The following is a 19,620-nucleotide window of genomic DNA, read 5'->3' as shown; positions in this document are numbered from 1 at the left end:
GGTTGCAGGGGCGCGGGCAGAAATCGGCTCTGATGTGGGTGTCCCCGCGCCCTGCGCACTCCCCCACTTACACCTCCGCTTCGACACTGAGAGGGCTACAGGGACGGGCTCTTCCGGGTGGGGGTGGGGTCCTGCCTCTGGGCCCCGCGGGGCCTGTGGGGGCTCGGTTGGCTCCGACCAGGCGGAGGGGGGGCAGGAAAAGCCAGCTCGAGAGCCCGGACTGCGGGGCGATGCCCGGGCGCGTTTGAGTCCCGGTCTGCTGCTCCCCCTCCCCGCCCTCGCTGTCACTTTCCTCTGCCTCTGCGCTGCGGACTCCACACCCCACCCCACCCCGAGCGCTCCCTGGATTCTGACTTTGAACCCCAAAGCGGGCAGGCGTGCTCTGGGCTCGGCCAGCCCACGGGCGCTGTGGCCCCCGCAGAAGCCGCCCGGTGCGGGCATCGCTGCCACCACGGCGGGCACCAACCTAAGTTAAGTCACGCTTTTTAAAGTTATTCCTAGGCCAGGTGACCGGCGTCCACTGACCTTGATCCTCCCCACGGTCACCTGGGACACAGGCATGTAAGGTGGGCGGTTTAACGAGGTGTAAACGAAGTGAAAATGGTCTAGTAGCCACTTGCATTTGAAACCGATCGAGGCTTGCTTTAGAAGGGGAAGTTTACGAATAGATTACTCTCATGGAATTCTGTTAACAATACGGACCCGTGATTGTTAATTGATCATAATTATTTTGTTAGAAGTCTGCAGACCATTCCAAGTTCTAAGATGACAAGAGAAAGAATGTTTCTGGGAGGGAAACATTGTATTATTTTCTGCATTAGGTTATTGTACATTAGCATGCTTGTTGAATTGAATTTTCCACTTTCACTTTTTAATATCTTTCCAATTCCCAACTACTCTCTGGAAATTTAAAAAGGGGCGGCAGAAACGTTGGTGATGTGTATGCCACAGATGGAGATGGAAAAACTGCCCAGAACATGTTGACATTTATTAAAAAAAAGTTAACATACCCCCACACATTAAAACTATGATATTAGGAACAGAGTATAACGGCAAAAGTTACTCGTAGAACATCTGTTTCTTCCAATGGGAGGATTTCTTTCCTGCCAAGAATTTATGAATTTTGTATAGGAGCTTGGTTCTGTTTGGGGAAGAAGAAAGGAAGCTGGCCAAAGAGCCCCTCAGCCTCAGGGAATGCAGGGATTCTTTGCTCCTGACCTTTGGGGGGCTCTTACAGACACTGATGGGGCAAAACTCACCCTTCAGAAGGATGTGGCTGAGAACAAGAAAAATTTCAAACATGGCGGCCCAGAGTTTAAAGTGACTAGAACAGAACAAAGGAAGGTCAAGGCCATATTGCTTGAGGACCTAGGTGAGTTGGTTGTGACTCCCATTCACAAGAGGCCTAATCCTTTTTGGAGAGAGAAAAGACAGATTTTGTTATAGGGGTAAACACAAGCAACCCTTATCAGTTCATTTCAAGTGTTCTATTCATTTTCATATTGGCCAGATAGGAGGTCATTCATTCATCTCAACAACTTCAATCTCTTCATCTGCAGTCAATTGTCTTTCACAGGTGCTCAATTGAGCCTGGTGACTGGAAAGTTTGTCCTTCTAAAACCATCAGGTGGGTGCTCAGAAAAGCCATCGGGGTGAATGGGACACTAAGTGGATTAGCAGTTGAAACATTAATGATTCCCTTTTAACTCAAAGCAAGTTGATCTAAGCAGATTTCCAGTGGTCTTCTCTTCTGCACTGGAAAGAATTTTAAAGAATTTCTGCTGTAGAGCAAGTATAGGTCCAGGAAGGGAGATATCACCTTTTTGTATTTTAAAGTGAACCACTTTTTTTTCCTTTTAACTTCATTTACGTATTTTATTTATGAAGGGGGAGTGAGGAGGAGGGTTCAATGTCCTTTTTTTTGAGACAGAGTCTCACTCTGTCACCCTGCCTAGAGTGCAGTGATGTCATCGTAGGTCACTGCAGCCTCAAGCTCCTGGGCTCAAGCAATCCTCGGGCCTCAGACTCCCGAGTAGCTGGTACTATAGGCTTGTACCATGACACCCAGCTAATTTTTCTATTTTTAGTAGAAACAGGGTCTCGCTCTTGCTCAGGTTGGTCTCAAACTCCTGAGCTCAAGCAATCCTCCTTGCCTCAGCCTTCCAGAGTGCATGATTACAGGCATGAGCCACTGTGTCCAGCCCTTTGTAGGTTCTTGAACTTTAGGTAAAATAGACTTTTTTTTTTTTTTTTTTTACTTGGAGCATTTTAGATGAAACATGAAAAAAAAATCCAATCCATTTAATTCTCAAGAATCTGCATTGTTTCTGTTTGACAGAGAAACAACAAATAGGGAGAGAAAGAGAAGTGGGGGTGGGGGGGTGGGGGGGAAGAAACAATAAAGCAACCCATGTTAAAGGTTTGCTACATTCTTTGAAGGCAACACATATTTATGGAGCACCCACTGGGTGCCAGATACTTTGTTAGGTGTTGTCCTTCTCCTCATTCTGGAGGGGAAGCTAGGCAATAAACAGATCCAGTATATGTAACATTTTAGGTGATGGTAAGTGCCATGATGAAAAATCAGGTTAAAGAGATGATCAGGTTAAAGAGATAATACCAGGAACCGGGTGGGAGAGCTCTTTTAGTATAGTCAGAAAAGGCTACTCCAAGGAATCAACATTTGAGTGGTCCTTCCAGAATTTTCTCAGCACAGATATACCCCAAACACATAAACATAAATATGCTTTACCAAGCTGGATCGTACTATCTAAGCCCCCCCCTCCATGCCCCCAGTTAACTTCTGAACATTCTTCTGCATAGAAAAGAGTGAACAGCTCAAGAGCATGGGTCTAGGTAGAATCAAGTTTAAATTCCAGCCCCGCTACCTATCATTGTGCTATTCAAGGCAGGTTACCTGAGCTGTCTTTGCCTCAGATCCCTCATTGAGGAGAATAGTAAGTCCTACCTCATAGGGCTATTGTGAGTACTGAATGAGACGAATGCACATAAAATGTCGAGTATAGGGACAGCATGGAGTAAACCTTCATAAATGTTAGCCTATATTTATTATTGTTTACTAGATAATTTTAATGGAGCATAGTAGATCATTCTAAGGATGTACCAATGCTTACATAACCAATTGCCCTACTGCTAGACAGAAAGAATTAGATATAAACCTAGCAGGTGATATGAGTGAGCTAAACAACAAAACAAAACAAACAAAATCTAACATGTAGAAAATATCCCAAATCAACATATTTTCTAGGAGAAACTCATTTTCCTTCTGCTATTCAGGATGCTGAACACACCCACTCATAAAAACCTGGCTGCTTACCTACTACCTGTGTCTCGGGTAGGGGACCCTGGGGTCTTGCCTATGAGGTCCCTCTATGACATCATGTGCAGACTGGGGATGAGTGCCAGGGAGTCTCGGGCTGGAATGGAGCTCTGGGCGGGTTTAACAGTGGGGGGCGTGAGGCCTCAGCTTCCTCACTTGTGCAAAGCAGGCTGGAGGGGAAATATTCTTTGGAACACCTTCCAGCCCTGTCACTCATTGGTTCCCAGACTCTGCTCTCGTGCTCTGCAGAGCCTTCCTTGTTTCTGAGATCTGAAATGGCTCTCTGAGTCATTTGTTCATGCCCGGTGGCACAGACCCAGATCTATTTTAGGCTAAGATCCTGTTTAGGGGAAAGGGGATTATCTTTAGCTATTGGGAGCATTAGGAGAATGTTGGCAGAGTGCATTGGAAGATGGGCAGAGAGCGGGAGTGTTTCCCATGGGCCGTGGCTGAGAATGTGGGCTCAAAGCACAACACTCAAACGTGCCACTGCTGTGGGCTCACTTCCTCTCCTGTGTTCTCCATCGGAGGGGACCTCAGAGTGTGTGACCTTCAGCAAAAGATACTTTCTTAGGCTTACCTCCAGTTGGCCCAACCATAAAAAGGGCTGCTAGTCCTTGTTCTAATACGTTGCACACACGTGTAAAATGCTTTGAAATCCGTGAATGAAATATCTTGGAAGAAAGGCAATGTATTATTTACTCTTGGTGATTTTATAGAGGCTATGGGGGGTGCTACGATGCTGAAAAGGATTGCCTTTTCTTGAGTCATTATCCATACTGGAGCCTAGAGGAATGTGGTGTATTTTTAATATAATGACAGATAAGATTACTTGTCTCTATTAGAAAAAGGGGTGGGTTAGGCCAATCTTGCCCAGATGGCTTCGTGTGTACCAAACACAAGCCCTATTTAGATGAAAAAGCAAACACATATTTTAAGGCGGTGAAGAGCAGGTATACCCCCAAATGGAATTAGCTTTCCTCTATCTGAGAAACAGATGTGATGTGGCTGTAAGAGCTGCAGCTCTTACTCAGAAAAATGAGGCAGACCTGGGTTCCAGTCACAGCTCTATGACCTGGGGCAAGTCACTTGCCTCCTCTGGGCCTCAGTCTTCTCCTCTATAAGATGGGCATAATAACAACAAATTCCTAAACATCTAGCAAAGTTCTCGGCATACCATAGGTGCTCAATGAGTGTGAACTCCCTTTTCTATTCCCCTTCTATTGCCAACTCACTCAACCAGCAACTCCAAATCCGGGTTCAACCAGACATTCATCCTGACGTGCAAGTAATGTTTTCCTGTGGTCAATAACAAAGATAAAGAAACCGAAGTATTCAAAAGAAAACAAACAAACAACTAAACCGCAAAGCCTAAACCCACAATCTGAGAAATTGTCCCTCCTCACGCAGTTTCTATTCCAGGTTTTATGTTGTCAATCTGGGAACATTATCAAAGCAAATGTTAGTTAAATAATTGTTTACCAAAGGACAGGTAGTTAAACACCATGTACAGCTGAGAATATTGTTATCGTAAGCCTAAAATAATTTTTCTCGAATTTTTATTTATAAAGAAAGTCATTGGACAGGAGTGTTCAACTATGGCCTGAGGCAATCAGAGGATATTTTTCTTCCAGTCCCTTCTGCAAATCCACTGTCTAACCATATCTCTCTAGTGCTCTTTCTTTAACAAAGTGCCATGCATTCTAATTAAGCAAATCAATGAAACGTGCAGACCTCTACCTATGAGTTATTTGTCCATTGGCAGAGAGATTACTGGCTTGGTATTGCTGGAGCCTTAGTAGACTCCACCATTCACAGAGAAAACCAACCTATCACACTTCCTTAATCAGTACATACATTCAGCCAAGCAATTTTATCAGTTTTTTAACATACAGTATCAATTGTGTATCAGGACAAGAAAATGAAAATAAAGGAGAGCTAAACCTCGAAGGGGTCCTGTGTTTCCAAATGCAAATTGAGATCCAAACATTACACAATAGGGATTGTCTAATCCTTTCACAAAGGCACAAATTGCAAATCCAACTCCCCTGCCAGAGTGGCTTTGTCTAACAAAGTCTTTAATGCAAAGAATCCCCTAGGCAAAGTCTCCTCTGTTTCTACAGGGTTTGGCACCACGAAAACCCTATGAAGTCAGATGCTCCCTAGCTATAAAGTTAATTGTTCTTAAAGCAAAATCAGCTGTTCCTGTGCTCTAGCTATGCTCCAAACCACAGAAACCTAAGGTGGCTTGGTTTGAAGATTAAGCTCAGATCGAATCATTAATTCCAACAAAATTTCCTGATATTTTGTTAAATAAGGCCAAACCTTCATGCCGAACCTGAAAAACGCCTTTTAACATGCCCTGACATGTACCTGATAAACAAATTGGATGTATCTAAAATAATATACAATCAGGAAAATTGTAGGGGGAAAAATGGTATATGTGGTTGCAGTTAATATGGCTGAGTCTCTCAAAGAACCATCGGGTCACTTTTCCAAGAGAGATAACAACTTTTCCTGGGGCTAGGATGCTGATTTTCATTTAACTTGACACTTTGTACCCTTTGCAGAGCAACTGTAGGAGGCAACAATGTCTGTAGCCAGGCATATTTACATATTCTTATTCATCTTTTGTTCTCCTGCCCTTTGCACAGTGGATGATAAGGTAGACCCTTGAATAGATTATATATGTGTGAATGGAATTGCACGGAAACAGAAAGCAAAACAAAGCCAGAATGATATTATTAACACTTCTAGGGAGTGGGTCATTCCTATGTTTTCTCCAGAGTGGGCAAGAGAGTGAAGCTTCATCTGTATTTACAGCAACTCCCCAACACTGGCATCACCACCTGAATTCTGCCTCCCCTGCGGGTGGAAAAAATTGTCTTCCATGAAACCGGTCCCTGGTGCCAAAAAGGTTGGGGACCGCTGCTCTAGAGGGAACAGGGTAGTGAGTGCATAGTACCTGTCTTATACCTGGTTGGTAACAGAGTACTATAGGACAATAGATCACAGTGAAATACTTTTTTTTGGACATCAGAGCAAAACATTACATTGAATTTAGAACTTTCCCTTTAAAACCATCTTTTTTGCATGACATTTTTAATAATATTTCTTCCCCTTTGTGTTTCTCTTCAGTTGTCAGGATGGAGCCATCAGCTGTTGGCTGTTGGCTGTTAAGTCAGGTCTAGGCACTGGTTGGTGCTCAGATTCCAACTTGATGTGACCTAGGGCAAGTCATGTCCTTTATCTGGGTCTCAGTTTTCTCCTTGAGTTAAATGGTCTTTTTTTTTTTTTTTTTTTTGTGACACAGTCTCACTCTGTTGCCTGGGCTAGAGTGCCTTGGCATCATCACAGCTCACAGCAACCTCAAACTCCTGGGCTAAAGCAATCCTCCTGCCTCAGCCTCCTAGTAGCTGGGACTACAGGAACTTGCCACCACGCCTGACTAATTTTTTCTATTTTTGGTTGCCTGGCTAATTTTTTTTCTGTTTTTAGTAGAGACAGGCTCTTGTTCAGTCTGGTCTCGAACTCCTGACCTCAAGCAAGCCTCCCGCCTAGGCCTCACAGAGTGCTAGGATTATAGGCATGAGCCACCATGCCCAGTCAGTTAAATGGTCTTGAAGATGCTTTCCTGCTCAAACATCCTATGTAATTTTAAGGCTTTAGTTCTGCTTGCAATATGTTACCCATTACTCAGGGAGGCAGTAACAGTGCCTCAGTGGTGGTAGCATTTGTCAGTTTCCTAGAGTCATGCACTGTTTCCTAGAGTCAGTTTATTTGACATATTCAGAAGTCAGAAAACTACCATCATCCAAGCAAACAAGGAGGGTCTCAAGCTTGAAGAATAGCAAACCAGGTGGGTGGGTTTCACAACCACTGATAGCTGAACCTTCCTGTTTGGACAGACTGGCCTGCTCAGTAGCCTAGAGTGGAAAGTGCCTACTTTAAGCTTTTAAAGTATGATTTTTTTTTTTTAGCCTTCATTGTTTGTCATATGTTCATAGCACACATACCTTTTCCCTTGAAAGGAGGCACAATGGGTCATCCAAAGAAAAGTATAAAATGTCCCCTTTCCCCAAATTTTGGCTTCCTGTAGGACATACCCAGTAGTCTCCTAATTGCTTCCTGTGGGTCATCTGACACCCATCTGAGTCCTCCAACGTATAACAAGCGCCCATTTGAATGAGACTCTTTCCAAAATCAATGCGGAGAATCAACTGGCAAGGAAGAGTCCTCTAAAAGGAGATGCCAGGTGTTTGGCTAAATATTCAATAAATGACTAATTTTATTCAATTAAATTCAGCAACTATGGGTATGCAAAGGCAAATAAAGAAAGCTTCCACTGCTTTCCAGAAGCCCATGTCTGTTGGGGGAGCCAGACCCATAAAGCCTTGCAATGTATGAGGATAAGTGTTTAATGAAAGACCTGAAGGGAGTAGAATGGAGGAGTCTTTTTAAGAGCTTGAGGGATATATAGGCTTTTGTTAGGGGAGTATGGGTCTTTCCAGAAGCAGCAGAGGCCATCATTTGCAGGGAAAGGCTCAAAGGCTGAAATGGGCAAGGTGCACTGGGGGGCCGAGAGCCTTTCAGCATGGCTGGTTTACCTAAGGAGTGACTGGAGAGGCCACTGGACTAGTAGCTGGGGGCCACAGCTGGGGAGTGTCCCTGTTAAATCTGTATCCACGAGGTACTGGGGACCATGAGAATAAAGAAATAGAGGAGAGGCTTGACTGGCTCTGTTTGACCAGGAGAGCTGCGTGCTGGGCCAGAGGTGAGGCCAGAAACAACAAGAGTGTTTTCTTCCACCTCAGAACTGAAAGTGTGGATTGTGTCCATGGCACAGTGACCAGCTCAGAAACATCTGTAGGCAACTCAAGCTTCCTCATCTGTCTACTCTGACAAAGGAAATGGCACATTGATTGGGAGACAGAAAGTCTGAGACTTTTGACTCCTAAACAGGTTTACTGGAAGAACCTGAATGTTGGTAAATCCTGAATTGGATGTATCCATTATGCCTGTAGCCCTACCTGCTGGTAGACTGAAAACAAAAGCATTAGAAGTGCTCTGAGTACGTCAGCAAGAATGAGAAAGGAAAATAAAATGTTAACCTGAAGAGAGAACCTCAGTTTCTTCATCTGTATACTAGGGACAGAAGAGGGAAATTGCACCCCTACCTCTTGTTGTAAGTAAGGATCAGTTGAGGTAATGGATGGTATAAATACTTTATAAACCTCACAGAACTGTGCATAAGTAAAGGATTATTATACACCAGCAAAAAGTGACACAGGTCAGGCAAGAGACATGCTTTTCTCTACTGAGAAAATATCTTCCATTTGTTGTGTCTAAGAAACTCTGCTTTCAGCCTGGGTGACATAGCGAGACCCTTATCTCCACAAAAAATGAAATAAGAAGAAATTAGCTGGGCTTGGTGGCCTGCACCTGTAGTCCTAGCTACTTGGGAGGCTGAGGTGGGAGGATCACTTGAGCTCAGAAGTTGGAGGTTACAGTGAGCTATGATCACGCCACTGCACTCTAGCTTGAGCCAGAGACCAAGACCCTGCCTGAAAAAAAAAAAAAAGAGAGAAAGAAAGGAAGGAAAGAAGGAAAGAAGGAAGGCAGGAAGGAGAAAAAGAAAGAAAAAAAAGGAAGGAAAAAACCCTCTGCTTTGTTTTCATGGTTTGAATTGATTTACTTATCTTCTGGACTTTCAGCACGTGTATCCAAGGGCTCTTCAATTTCTCTGTAAAGTTATTTACCCATTTTAGCTTTTAAGTGGAAATGCAGGTATAGCACCTGAGTGCATTGGTTTTATATCATGGAGATTTGGCCACTATTTATTTATTTACTTACTTACTTATTTATTTAAGACAGAGTCTTGCTCTGTTGCCCAGGCTCAGAGTGCAGTGGGATCAGCACAGCTCACCGCAACCTCAAACACCTGGGCTCCAGTGATCCTCCTGCCTCAGCCTCCCAAGTAGCTGGGACTACAGGCATCCATCACCATGCCCCACTAATTTTTCTATTGTTTGTAGAGACAGGGGTCTCACTCTTTCTTAGGCTGGTCTTGAACTCCTGGCCTCAAGTGATCCTCTCACCTTAGCCACCCAAATTGCTGGGATTACAGACATGAGCCGCTGCACCTGGCGTGGCCACTGTTTAGTAATATGTTGATTCACTGCCAGTTTGTACAGATTCGTGTATTATAGGTGAGACAGAAATTATAACCACACTTGAACTCTTGGTCTCAGGTACAATAGATTGACAATAGGTTTGACTGTTTGCCCTGATTAATTTAACTAGACAATTGTCAAACCTCCACCAGGGGCTCTATTCTATCTATCTATCTATTAATCATCTGCCTATCTCTCCCTAAAAATCTACCTCTCTTGTTTCCTGCTCTGTTTAGATGATAACATGTAACATAGACATGAAAAGAAACATAAGGCCGAGCTACCCTCTGGTGGTCCTAACACTCTGTGTCATCACAATTACTGCACTGCATCAACGAAAATGTTCTGTTAGGTATCCTCAGATGAGCTGTCAAAAAGATTCTGTAAGTGTAAACTTAACTTTTTGCTGCTATTGAGTTTCTATTTATTTCCTCCTTTTCCTTTAAGAACAAGTGGAGAAGGACATTTGGGCGGAACAGTTGCAACATGCTGACTCATCTTGGGTGTTGAGAAGACCGAAGCAAGTTGAAAAAATGACATTATATCAAGGGCAACGTGGAAAACAATTAAAAAGATGGACTCCAGATGTACATGATTCCAGAGACGACACAATTTGACCGATGTTCCTACGCCGTGTGCTCCTCCCTCCCCAGCGAAGCCAACTGGCTATGGTAGCCTTGATGCCAGCTTGATTTTCTGTGTTTATGGTAACATTTTAGCAGTTGGTTTCCTTCTGCTTTGACTATGACCAGGGCATTAAAGCACCAGAACTTCTAAGGATTTAAGAATTTATTATTTTTTCAGGAGATGGTGAGAAATTTACTCAAGGTTCACTCTTTTGTTTTAGGTAAAGACTTCCAAAGGGTGTTCATTTCCAACTTTCATTTTAGTTTCACTTAACGTACAAAAAGAAATCTTTATTTCCATGTAGCATCATTCTGATGGTAACAATAGTTTTTTTTTTTTTTTCTTTTTCGCAAGTAGAACATTCTGTGATATTCCACAGCATTCATTATGTAGGTCTTGGTGGTTTTATATGAAATATTATTGAATGACTCTGCTCGTGAACAATGAATGACAGTTTCATAAACAACCTTTAGGAGGCAGACATAGCTTCAGTTTAGCACTATAAAAAGTGTCATTATACAATAGCCTGTAGAAGGTGCTAAGAAAATACAAAGAAGTAAAACAAATACACAAAATGTAATGCATAATAAAATAATAAATAAAATGATAAAAATAATACATAAAATAAAGGGTTTGTGTAGGATTGGGTGGTGTCTGTCTGTCTGAGAGACAGAGAGAAGGGTGAGGGCGTGGGAGGGCATCTGGAATACAAATCCATCTACGCATGTATGTTGTGAATGGAGCTTCAGAAGCCAGGACAGATAATAGAACAGGTGGCTGACACAGGCTGCTAAAATTAGATACTCCCATATACCAAAGTATAAAAGGTACCACCACTACTTTATAGTATTGTAGCCTTTCTGTTTCTGAAGTTATTAAAGCTTAAAACTGCACTATGATAATCTCAAATGTCTTGAGGTGGGTGCCTAAGAGGCTGAAATTCATTTGTGGCTTCAGCCTCTTAGGTTTTAATATTTTCCCAGTGGACTTACTTCTGTAGTGTAAAGACTGCCTCACCTGGGCTTCCTTAATGTAAAGGTATTATATATAAAAATTATTTATCTCAAAGTATGGTATAACATTTCATGTTTCTGTATCAATTGGAACAATTTTTGAAAGGAAAAGAATTATTCACCCTGACCATCCTACTTGAGATAGTGAAGGCACCTGTTTTGTTTTCACAAACCAAAATGGGGTTGCAAGAGTCAAACACATTTTCAGGTTGAAAGAATAGTTTGCCAGAAAAAAACATTTTGCTGGAAAAGAGGTCGACTGAAAGCCTGTTGATGTGTAGGAAACGCTAGTGTTAATCCTTTGTGCATGCAGGCACATAAGTTAAAATCTAGGACATATAAAATTAAGTGTCATAAGGAAAACATAATAAGCAGGCATCTCAATTATTAGGTACTCTTTATTATACAGTATAAATGGCTCTGTAATGCCATAATGACAGTACACCGAGGAGCCCAGAACTGGTAGGTACCAGAGTAAATAGTTTAGCTATTTGTGTATGTTGAATAGTGTTTTGTCCTGTTACATTTCTGGGTAATCTTCCTCGTTCATTTTAGATATTGCAGCTTTCTTTCTCAGGTTAGAAAAAGTTAATGTAGAGTAATATTAACCTATGATATCAGAAAAATTTGAATAAGGTTTAAAATGTCTTGATAGTTCATGCATGTTTCTTCTATTTGAGATAATAGGCACTTAGCACATATGAAGATAACAACCATCATACAATAAACCATTTTCGTACACCAATTATGTGCCAGAAGATTCTGTATAAACGAGCTGGATTAGAAGAGCAAACAACCACAATATAAAGAAAATCTACCGAAATTTAAATACAATTTAAAGAAAAATGTGTTAGAATGTAGACTTTTTGTTCAAACAACTTTAAAATTGCTGTTTTAAAAATAAAGTCTAAATATTTTTACCTTTATTCTTAGAAAAAAGTTTCTCCAAACTTATAGTTGTTTTAGAATATATGGAAACTACCAAAAAGAAAACTCAAAACTGAGAAAACCAGTATTAAAATTTCGGCGGTTCCTTCCAGTTTTTTTCTCTTAATTTCCTATTGTTCCCCTCTCTCCTTCAATGCGCACACACACGTAAATGTACACAATTGAAATCATACTGTTTATAGTTTTATATCCTACTTTTTCCACTTAACATACCATGAGCATTTTTCCATGTCATTAAATATGCTTTGAATATGTTCTTGGCCACATAAAATTCCATCCTATTGAAGCACCTGTTTTCTTTTAAGCAAAGACACATGCCATGTTTTCCAGTCTTATTGGACTCTGAAAAGCCAAAGAAAATACCTTGTGTTGATCCACCATGAGCCTCTTTTGAGTTTCTATTTTTTATTCCATTTATAAAATGCAGCCATGGTGCTAACACACCTCTGGACACTAGCTAACGTATAGTTTATAAGCATTCTAAAGAAAATGCCAGTCAGCCTCTTTCCCCTTGATGTTAAGTATTAGTCACCCACTTCACCATGACAAATATATAAAGTGTCAAAAAGTGTCACAAATGCTTTTTCCATCTTGTGACAGCCACAAATGAACTTTAGGCACCCACCTCAAGACATTTGAGATTATCATAATGCAGTTTTAAGCTTTAATAACTTCAGAAACAGAAAGGCTACAAACTTACAAAAGCAACATTTTTACACTTAGTTTTGTGAATTGGGATAATTTTAAATCTTACTTTGTTTCCATCTGTTTGCCCATCTTCAATCAGAGCAACTGATGAAGTTCTAAAACAATCTGCTAAAAACTTTGGTTGTGACCTCTTTAGAGCTATAACTAGTTGAAGTAATATATCTGTAACAGACGAAGCATACATGAATCCTTTAATCCTCAGGAGGGCACTGTGGAACTGTGTTCTTAGGGTTGTCTGCTGTGGGAAGGTTCTTTTGTTACTCAAATTATGTGAAGAGTGCAAGGCCAGGCCTCCCCAGAGAAAATATATTTTCATTACTTTTAAAGACAAACCATAAAGATTTTTTAAAATGTGAAACATATATGTATTTATTTTATGAGTATTTTCATATTAAACTGAATAATTTGAAGAATGATCAAGCTGTTTCTACCTGGAAAATCATTTTCAGGTAAGGAAACTGCTTTTGTGTAGTTTTATGAACACTTAGAAAGGGCAAACCCAGACCAGGTGTTTAATTTTATAATTTTTAAATTTCCAATACTCAGAGCTCTCAGTACAACATTGATAGTATTTGTTGTAAAACTAAGTAGCTTAAAAAAAAAAAGTCTTTTAACCTGTTGATATAAAGTTGGTTTTTCGTTTGCTTCTCACGTGCCCTTATATACCTCAGTGTTTTTAAACTAAAATGTGTTCAGTTCATACTTTTCCAGGAGTAAAACAAAACAATGAAATCATTATTCAGATAAAATATTATAGGTTTATTTAAAACTTAATTCTCACCTTGAGTATGCAAAATACAAACTCCACAAAATGTTCATTTTACTTTGTAGTTTACAAATATACAAAATAGAAGTTTGCTTAAATTTATATTACATATTTATTAAGGCAAGGAACTATATAGAAAAAAACATTTGTTCTGCTAAAGGCATACTTGGGAATAAACCATTGTACAAATTATTGCACATCTGAAACCACAGTGCATAACAGACTGTCTGCATAGAAACGTTAAAGTAAACCAGGCGTATTTACCTGACTTAGGTCATAAATGTAGATCGGAAGACAAAAATAGATTTTCCTTGTCAAAGTATGCAGCAGTTTGAGAACTTTGGCTTCCTCTTTTGGTACCTTTAGAACCAAGACTCACCAAGCACCATCATTTAGGCTATTAAAACACATTTTCAGTACCTGAATTTCTTCCTTTTCTTCTAACATCATAATAATGGCTTTTAGAAGGCAAGAGAATACAAGGTGATCTTTATGCTTATATTGCATCGAAACACAATTGAAGGGAATTCTGGTCTTCCCTCCCCCAACTCACGGATCTAATTTATACCCTGATATCCACAACTTCCAGTCACCCCCTCGGCGTTTTGTAAGTCCAGGAATATTCAAGTTGGATTTAGAATTGGAATGATAGAAGATCCAGTCACAGACCCCATCTGTTCTTTGATTTTTGACTTTTGGATTCCTCATTGCTCCTGATTATTCATTCACAAGTGGACTCAGTTGGGAACTTGACCGTGATTGTAGTGCGTCCAGCTGGGCTCCTCCCCTCAACGGGAAGACAGTGTGAAAGGTAAAAAATACTGAATTCTCTTTTGGCAGTGTGGGTCATATTCACTGTTTGAGACTTAAAAGTGCCTCTTCATGTGTAAGGCGAGGTGGTCCGACCTAGAAAATGCCCGGTCGCACTTCTGGCACTGGAAGGGGCGGTGCCCGGTGTGTTTGCGGTAGTGCCTGGTCAGTTCATCCGAGCGGGCAAATTTCCACCCACAGCCATCCCAGTCACAGTGGTAGGGTTTCTCACCTGTAAAGGGAAAAGAAATAAAAAAAGGTGTAAAAGCCATTGCTATAACAAAGCATCGGCCCTTTTAGAAACTGGAGGCCAGATATTAAACTAACTTTGCAGGGACTCCATCATTCTGAAAGAATCCAGGAATGTCTATACCACTGAAGGGCCATATTGAATTTCAGACCATAAATAGGAATAATACATGTCCTAAGTAGTTACTCTTTTTAGGGGAACATTAATTAAGCCAGGAAAACACACAAACACCACCTAACCCACCTTCTATAGGGCTGTTTCTTTTGAGCCAAGACATGAAATGGCGGTGGAAATGAATTTGGAAACTGTGATGAGTAGTCTCTCCCTGCCCAAACCCAGCAATGACACCCTATTCCACCACAATTGGGTCTAAAAAGCCACAGGCAGCTATTTTTCTTCTTTACCTTAATAAACACTACACTTATATGACCTTATGTACCTATTTACATTGACATGCAAAACTCTGCAGTGACAATCTTGAACCAGAATCTCCCCAGCAGTTGTAACCATTGTATTCCTTGAATTTAAATAAACCTAATTATTAAGACCACAGCTAAAAATAGGGAGGATGAAGGGTGAACCTAAGATGGATACAATCAATGAAAATAGTCTAGAAATTTAAAAACGGATTTTAAAAAAAAGCCATCATCTTTTTGCACTGCAGAGTATAATTTCTTGATTACAAGGGCAATATTTCGCTCACGCTAGGAGAGGCCCACATACCACTGGGAATCTCCTGCCTTTTAAAAGCCTCACAAAACTGCACATTCAAGCACAGATACCATCCATCAAGCAAAAGGCTCCTGGGCAGAAGAGTAGGCGCCTGTTTCCTGGCCTCTCCTGTGATCCAGGAGATGAGATAGGACGGGCTGGCAACCCCAGGAGGCACTGCAGAGTGTCCACAGCCAGCCTATGGGACTGGTCGCCAACCCCGCCTTTCTGCGGCTCGCGTTCCCCTACCTGTGTGGGTTCGCAGGTGTGCCTTAAGATGAGAACTCTTTGTGTAGGTTTTGCCGCAGCCCGCGTAATCACAAGTGTGGGTGGCGGTTCTTTTCCGGGGCCATGATCTTCTTCCCCTCTTTGGCTTGGGCTCCTCCGGCATGCAGGAACCGGGTGGCATGAGCTCTAGAGGTGAAGAAGGTGAGGTCAGCAACATCCCGTGAGCCCTGGAGGGCTGGCACACGCAGAGCTCCCCAGCCCGAGCTAAGAATCCCCGGGACTGACCTTGGTAATGGAGCGGCGGCGGGACCTGCGGGGGCATCTGGTCGGTCAGGAAGGATGGATAGCTGTGCCCGGGGTGGGGGTGGAAGCCCGGGGGAAGCGGCAGGGCAGGGTGACAGTCCCTGCTGCTCAGCAGTTCCTCGGGACCCAGGGTCGGGGTAGTCCTGCTGGGGAGCTGCCGCCCCAGGGGGAAGTCGTGTGCAGTCGGCCGGTGGCCGTTGCTGAGAGGGGGTCCAGCGCCTAAGTGGGCCTCTAGGGGCCGGCTGACGGTGCACGAGGGGACTGCCTCCTGCTTGATCTTGGGGCACATGCGCGGCGGCCCGCCGCTGTAGGGTGCTACCACCACCGGGTGGCTGCCGTCGGGGCTGCCTTTGCTAACACTGATGACCGACGGGCTGCCATACTCGGAGCTGCCAGGGGCGCTCATCGCCGACTTCAGCACAAATTTGCCCATCAGCCCGCCCCCTGGCGGCTGCGGCTGCTGCGGCGGAATGTACACGGGGTCCAACTCCGGCCGCAGGAGCTCGGCCACGAAGCCGCCCGAGGGGCTCACGTCGTTGATATCCGCCAGGTTGAAGGGAGCCGTGGGAGGGGGCGCAGACTCCCGGCCATAAAGGAGGCCTCCGCCCGTGCCGCCCGGCGCCACGCCCGGGTCACCCCCGGCTCGGATCGGATAGCTGAAGCTGCAGGTGGAGGGCGCGCTGGCAGGGCCGCTGCTCGAGGGGGAGGACGAGGATGAGACTGACGCCGATGAGGACACGGTGGCAGCCACTGACTCCTGATGGGACAGTGAATTGGAAAGGATAAAGTCCAGGTCCAGGAGATCGTTATCGTTGAACACCTCCGTCTCCCTCCGGGGTAGGAGCGCCGGATTGCTACCACCGCAAGCCGCGCCGGCTCCACCGCTCTCCAGGTCTGTGGCCACGGTCGCCGCCGCCAGGTCGTAGGGGCGGCCGGGAAGCACAGGGGGAAGTCGCTTCATGTGGGAGAGCTCCTCCCGCCAGCGCTGCGGGGACAAGACAGAAGAGAGACCGTCAGTGGTGGTCCCCTGTTGCCACCCGACGGTACTGACATGCTGGCGGGCCACACGCGCCTGCACCGCCCAGACATGGGGACTGAGGAGGCAGGAAGCGCCCGGGAACTTCGGGCGCCAGTGCTGCAATCTCGGCCCACACCCGGGTCCCAGAAGAGGTGATGCGTCTATATTGAGGGTGCTACGTAGCGTGTGCCCAACTGCGTGAGCTAGAGCCGCGTCTAGCCAGCCCCGGTCCCTCCCCCGCCAGATCCCGGGGACGCCCCCGGAATTGGGACACCAACTCGCCACGGGGCCGCCCACGCGCTAAGCTCACTCCAGCCCAGTGTCTGGGGACGCAGCCACCTCCCGCCCGGTGGCCTGCGCGCGCGCACCCGCCCTGCCGACTGCTTGCTCGGGGACACGTGAGGACCCGGTGTGCGCCCCCGGCGGCTCCGCAATGCCGGGACCACAGGCATGTACAGCCGAGCTAAGGGCACGGAAGCCATCCCGGGGGGAAGGCTGCGGAGTCCGCGCCGTGACCACTCCTTACCCTCGCCCAGTGGCTCTTGGTGACCTCGGGATTCCGCCCGCCCCCACCCCACCCACAAAAGCCCACCGGGTGTTCCCGGCGGCCCAGGGCGACACTCACGTTATTCGGGGCACCTGCCGGACGCAGTGTCTTCTCCCTTCCCGCCGGGCCGGACGCGAACGTGGAGAAAGACGGGAGCAGCGCGTCGCTGACAGCCATGTCAGACTCGCCAGGTGGCTGCCTGCGGACCGGGCGGGGCGCACAGAGGCAGGAGTCAGGGACCACTTTCGGCCGCCGCTCCAGTGCGTCCCTCCGGTCCTCACCCCTCTCTACCCCAGCACCCGCGTCTCACCTACCTCATTAATGTGGGGGCCCAGAAGGTCCTCGGGAGCCGAAGCAGCGGGGGTACCCGAACCCCAAAATCAACGAACAAAATAAAGACTTAGAAACGAAGCCAAAACCAAAAACTCCAAACTGCCCGAGATCCTTCTTCTTTGGATTAAATATAAATTGGAGACGTCTTTTTAAAAAAGTTCCTTTGTATACAAAAGTTCTTAGAAAAGTTGTAAACTTTTATAAAAATAGACAAATCAGCAAGGCGAGTAAGTAGGTCCGGTGGCCAGGCTGCGCTCTCTTCGACTCAGCAGCGTCCCCCACCGCTGTCGCTGTCGCCGTCGCCGCGGGCGCAGGGGCTGTGGCCGGGGCGGTGGGCGGGCGGCGCCGCCAGGTGAGACCGGCTGCGGTGGCGCTGAGCTGCGGGCTGGGCGGCGGCGCGGGGCGCGGAGTCCGGGGGGCTGCTTGGGTCGCGCGCGGCCATGGGCGCGGGCCACGGGCGGGTAGGTGGGTGGGGGGCCGGAGGGGCGGGGAGGGGCACTCGGCGGCTCCCGGTGCCGCCGCCGCCCGCCACCGCCTCTGCTCCCCGCGCGCCCGCAGCCGCGCTCGCTCTCTCGGGCCGGGGAACTGCCGGCGGCCGCCGCGCGCTCCTTACTTATAACTTTGGGCTACCGCCGTCCCCCCGCCTTCTCCCCGCTGCGCGCCGGGGCCCGCCGCCAGGCCCCGCCCCTCCCTTTCTTCTCCCCGCCCTCCCGCGGCCCCCCGCGCGTTGCCATGGCAGCTAAATAAACAAACTCGGCGCACGTGGGGGCGGGGCACGGGAGGGGCCGGGCCGTGACGCCAGCCCGGCAGCTGGCGAGCTGGAGCCGCGCTGACGCCGGCGGCGGTGGTGACGGCGGCGGTGTCCGCCCCAGCGCGGGCGCTGGGAATGGGGCGCAGGTTCGGCCGCAGCGCGACCCGGGCTGTCCGCGCCGCCATTGCCGGTTCTCTGGGTTCGAAGCCCGGGGCGGAGAAGGCCGGTGGGGGAGCAGGGGGACGGTAACCCGCCCCCGCCCCTGCTCCCGTGTGCGCTGGCCGCGCTGTCTGAGCCCTAGAGGACAGCGCGATTATCCGCGTGACTCAGCCCGCTCTCCCTCCCTCCCCTACGCACGCAGGAGCCCGGCTCCCGCCCCGCAGCGCCTGTGCGGGCGCCGGGCCTGGCCGCGCACCGTTCCTCTCGGGGCCAGCGGCCCGGGGTGGGGGTGGGGGTCGGGGCGGGGATGGGGGTGGGGAGGAGGTGGGTGCCCAGCCCTGGGTGGCGGCACTGGGAACCTCCGGAGAAGGCTGGAGGATTGTTTCGCGCCTGCAGCAGGCGGACAGAGGCCGGGATGGGGATCCGAGTTATGATTTTGATATTTAAAGGAGTGAAAGGGCTAAAGATCGGAGCGGTGGGGGAGAGAAGAGGGACTGTGAGGCGCGGAGACACCTTTCAACTAGATAATCTCAAAGCACGTTACAAACCACGCACTCTCTTTTCCACTTTATGGATGAGAAAACTGAGTCATAAAGAGGTGAAATGGCGAGTAAAGGTCAAAGGACAGCTCGCCTTCTTCGGCTCCGGCTCCGGGTGGGTCAAGCCCACCGAAAGGGATTTAGCCGGGAAGTGGCCAGGTGCCAGGAAGCGCAGCGCTGCGGGGGCATCCCAGCTCCCGGAAAGCGCAGCCGGGGCCGCGGCAGCCAGCCTTGCCCACCAGGGAGAGAAAGGGAAAGGCGATCAGGGTTTCAGTCTTACAACGCTGCCCCCCTCCTCCCCCCTTAGTTTGTGATCGGTAATTTTCCAGCCGGGAAATGTTTTCGCCCTCGTCTTCTATGCAAACAGTGCTTTTTTTTTTTTTTTTTTAACGTGAG

General features: G+C 46.5%; 1 protein-coding gene across 2 annotated transcripts; it reads right to left on the bottom strand.

Annotated features, from left to right (window-relative positions):
* Window positions 1–13,547: 13,547 nt before the first annotated feature.
* On the bottom strand, window positions 13,548–18,316 carry KLF4 (Kruppel like factor 4). 2 transcript variants are annotated; one of them, XM_045562524.1, is made up of 5 exons: window positions 17,757–18,316; window positions 17,521–17,641; window positions 15,860–16,862; window positions 15,596–15,760; window positions 13,548–14,617 (listed from the first exon to the last, which is right to left on the bottom strand). In XM_045562524.1, the coding sequence occupies exons 1-5, from the start codon at window positions 17,759–17,761 to the stop codon at window positions 14,442–14,444; spliced, it is 1,470 nt and encodes a 489-aa protein (XP_045418480.1). In that variant the 5' UTR covers window positions 17,762–18,316; the 3' UTR covers window positions 13,548–14,441. The 2 variants fall into 2 exon arrangements, with proteins under 2 accessions (XP_045418480.1, XP_045418479.1); XM_045562523.1 differs by having other exon boundaries at window positions 15,596–16,862.
* Between the last annotated feature and the right edge of the window lie 1,304 nt (window positions 18,317–19,620).

Source organism: Lemur catta, chromosome 10 (assembly GCF_020740605.2).
Source record: "Lemur catta isolate mLemCat1 chromosome 10, mLemCat1.pri, whole genome shotgun sequence".
Taxonomy (NCBI): Eukaryota; Metazoa; Chordata; class Mammalia; order Primates; family Lemuridae; genus Lemur; species Lemur catta.
The sequence above is the reverse complement of the archived record's forward strand: the minus strand, read 5'-3'. Positions and strand labels throughout refer to the sequence as shown.

Bases quoted from the DNA above. Each gene is read 5' to 3' on its own strand.
- KLF4 (XM_045562523.1), bottom strand. The intron at 16,863-17,520 runs GTGAGTGTCGCC...TTGTCCCCGCAG, and splicing joins CGGCAGGTGCCCCGAATAAC to CGCTGGCGGGAGGAGCTCTC. The intron at 14,618-15,595 runs GTAGGGGAACGC...TTCCCTTTACAG, and splicing joins ACACCTGCGAACCCACACAG to GTGAGAAACCCTACCACTGT.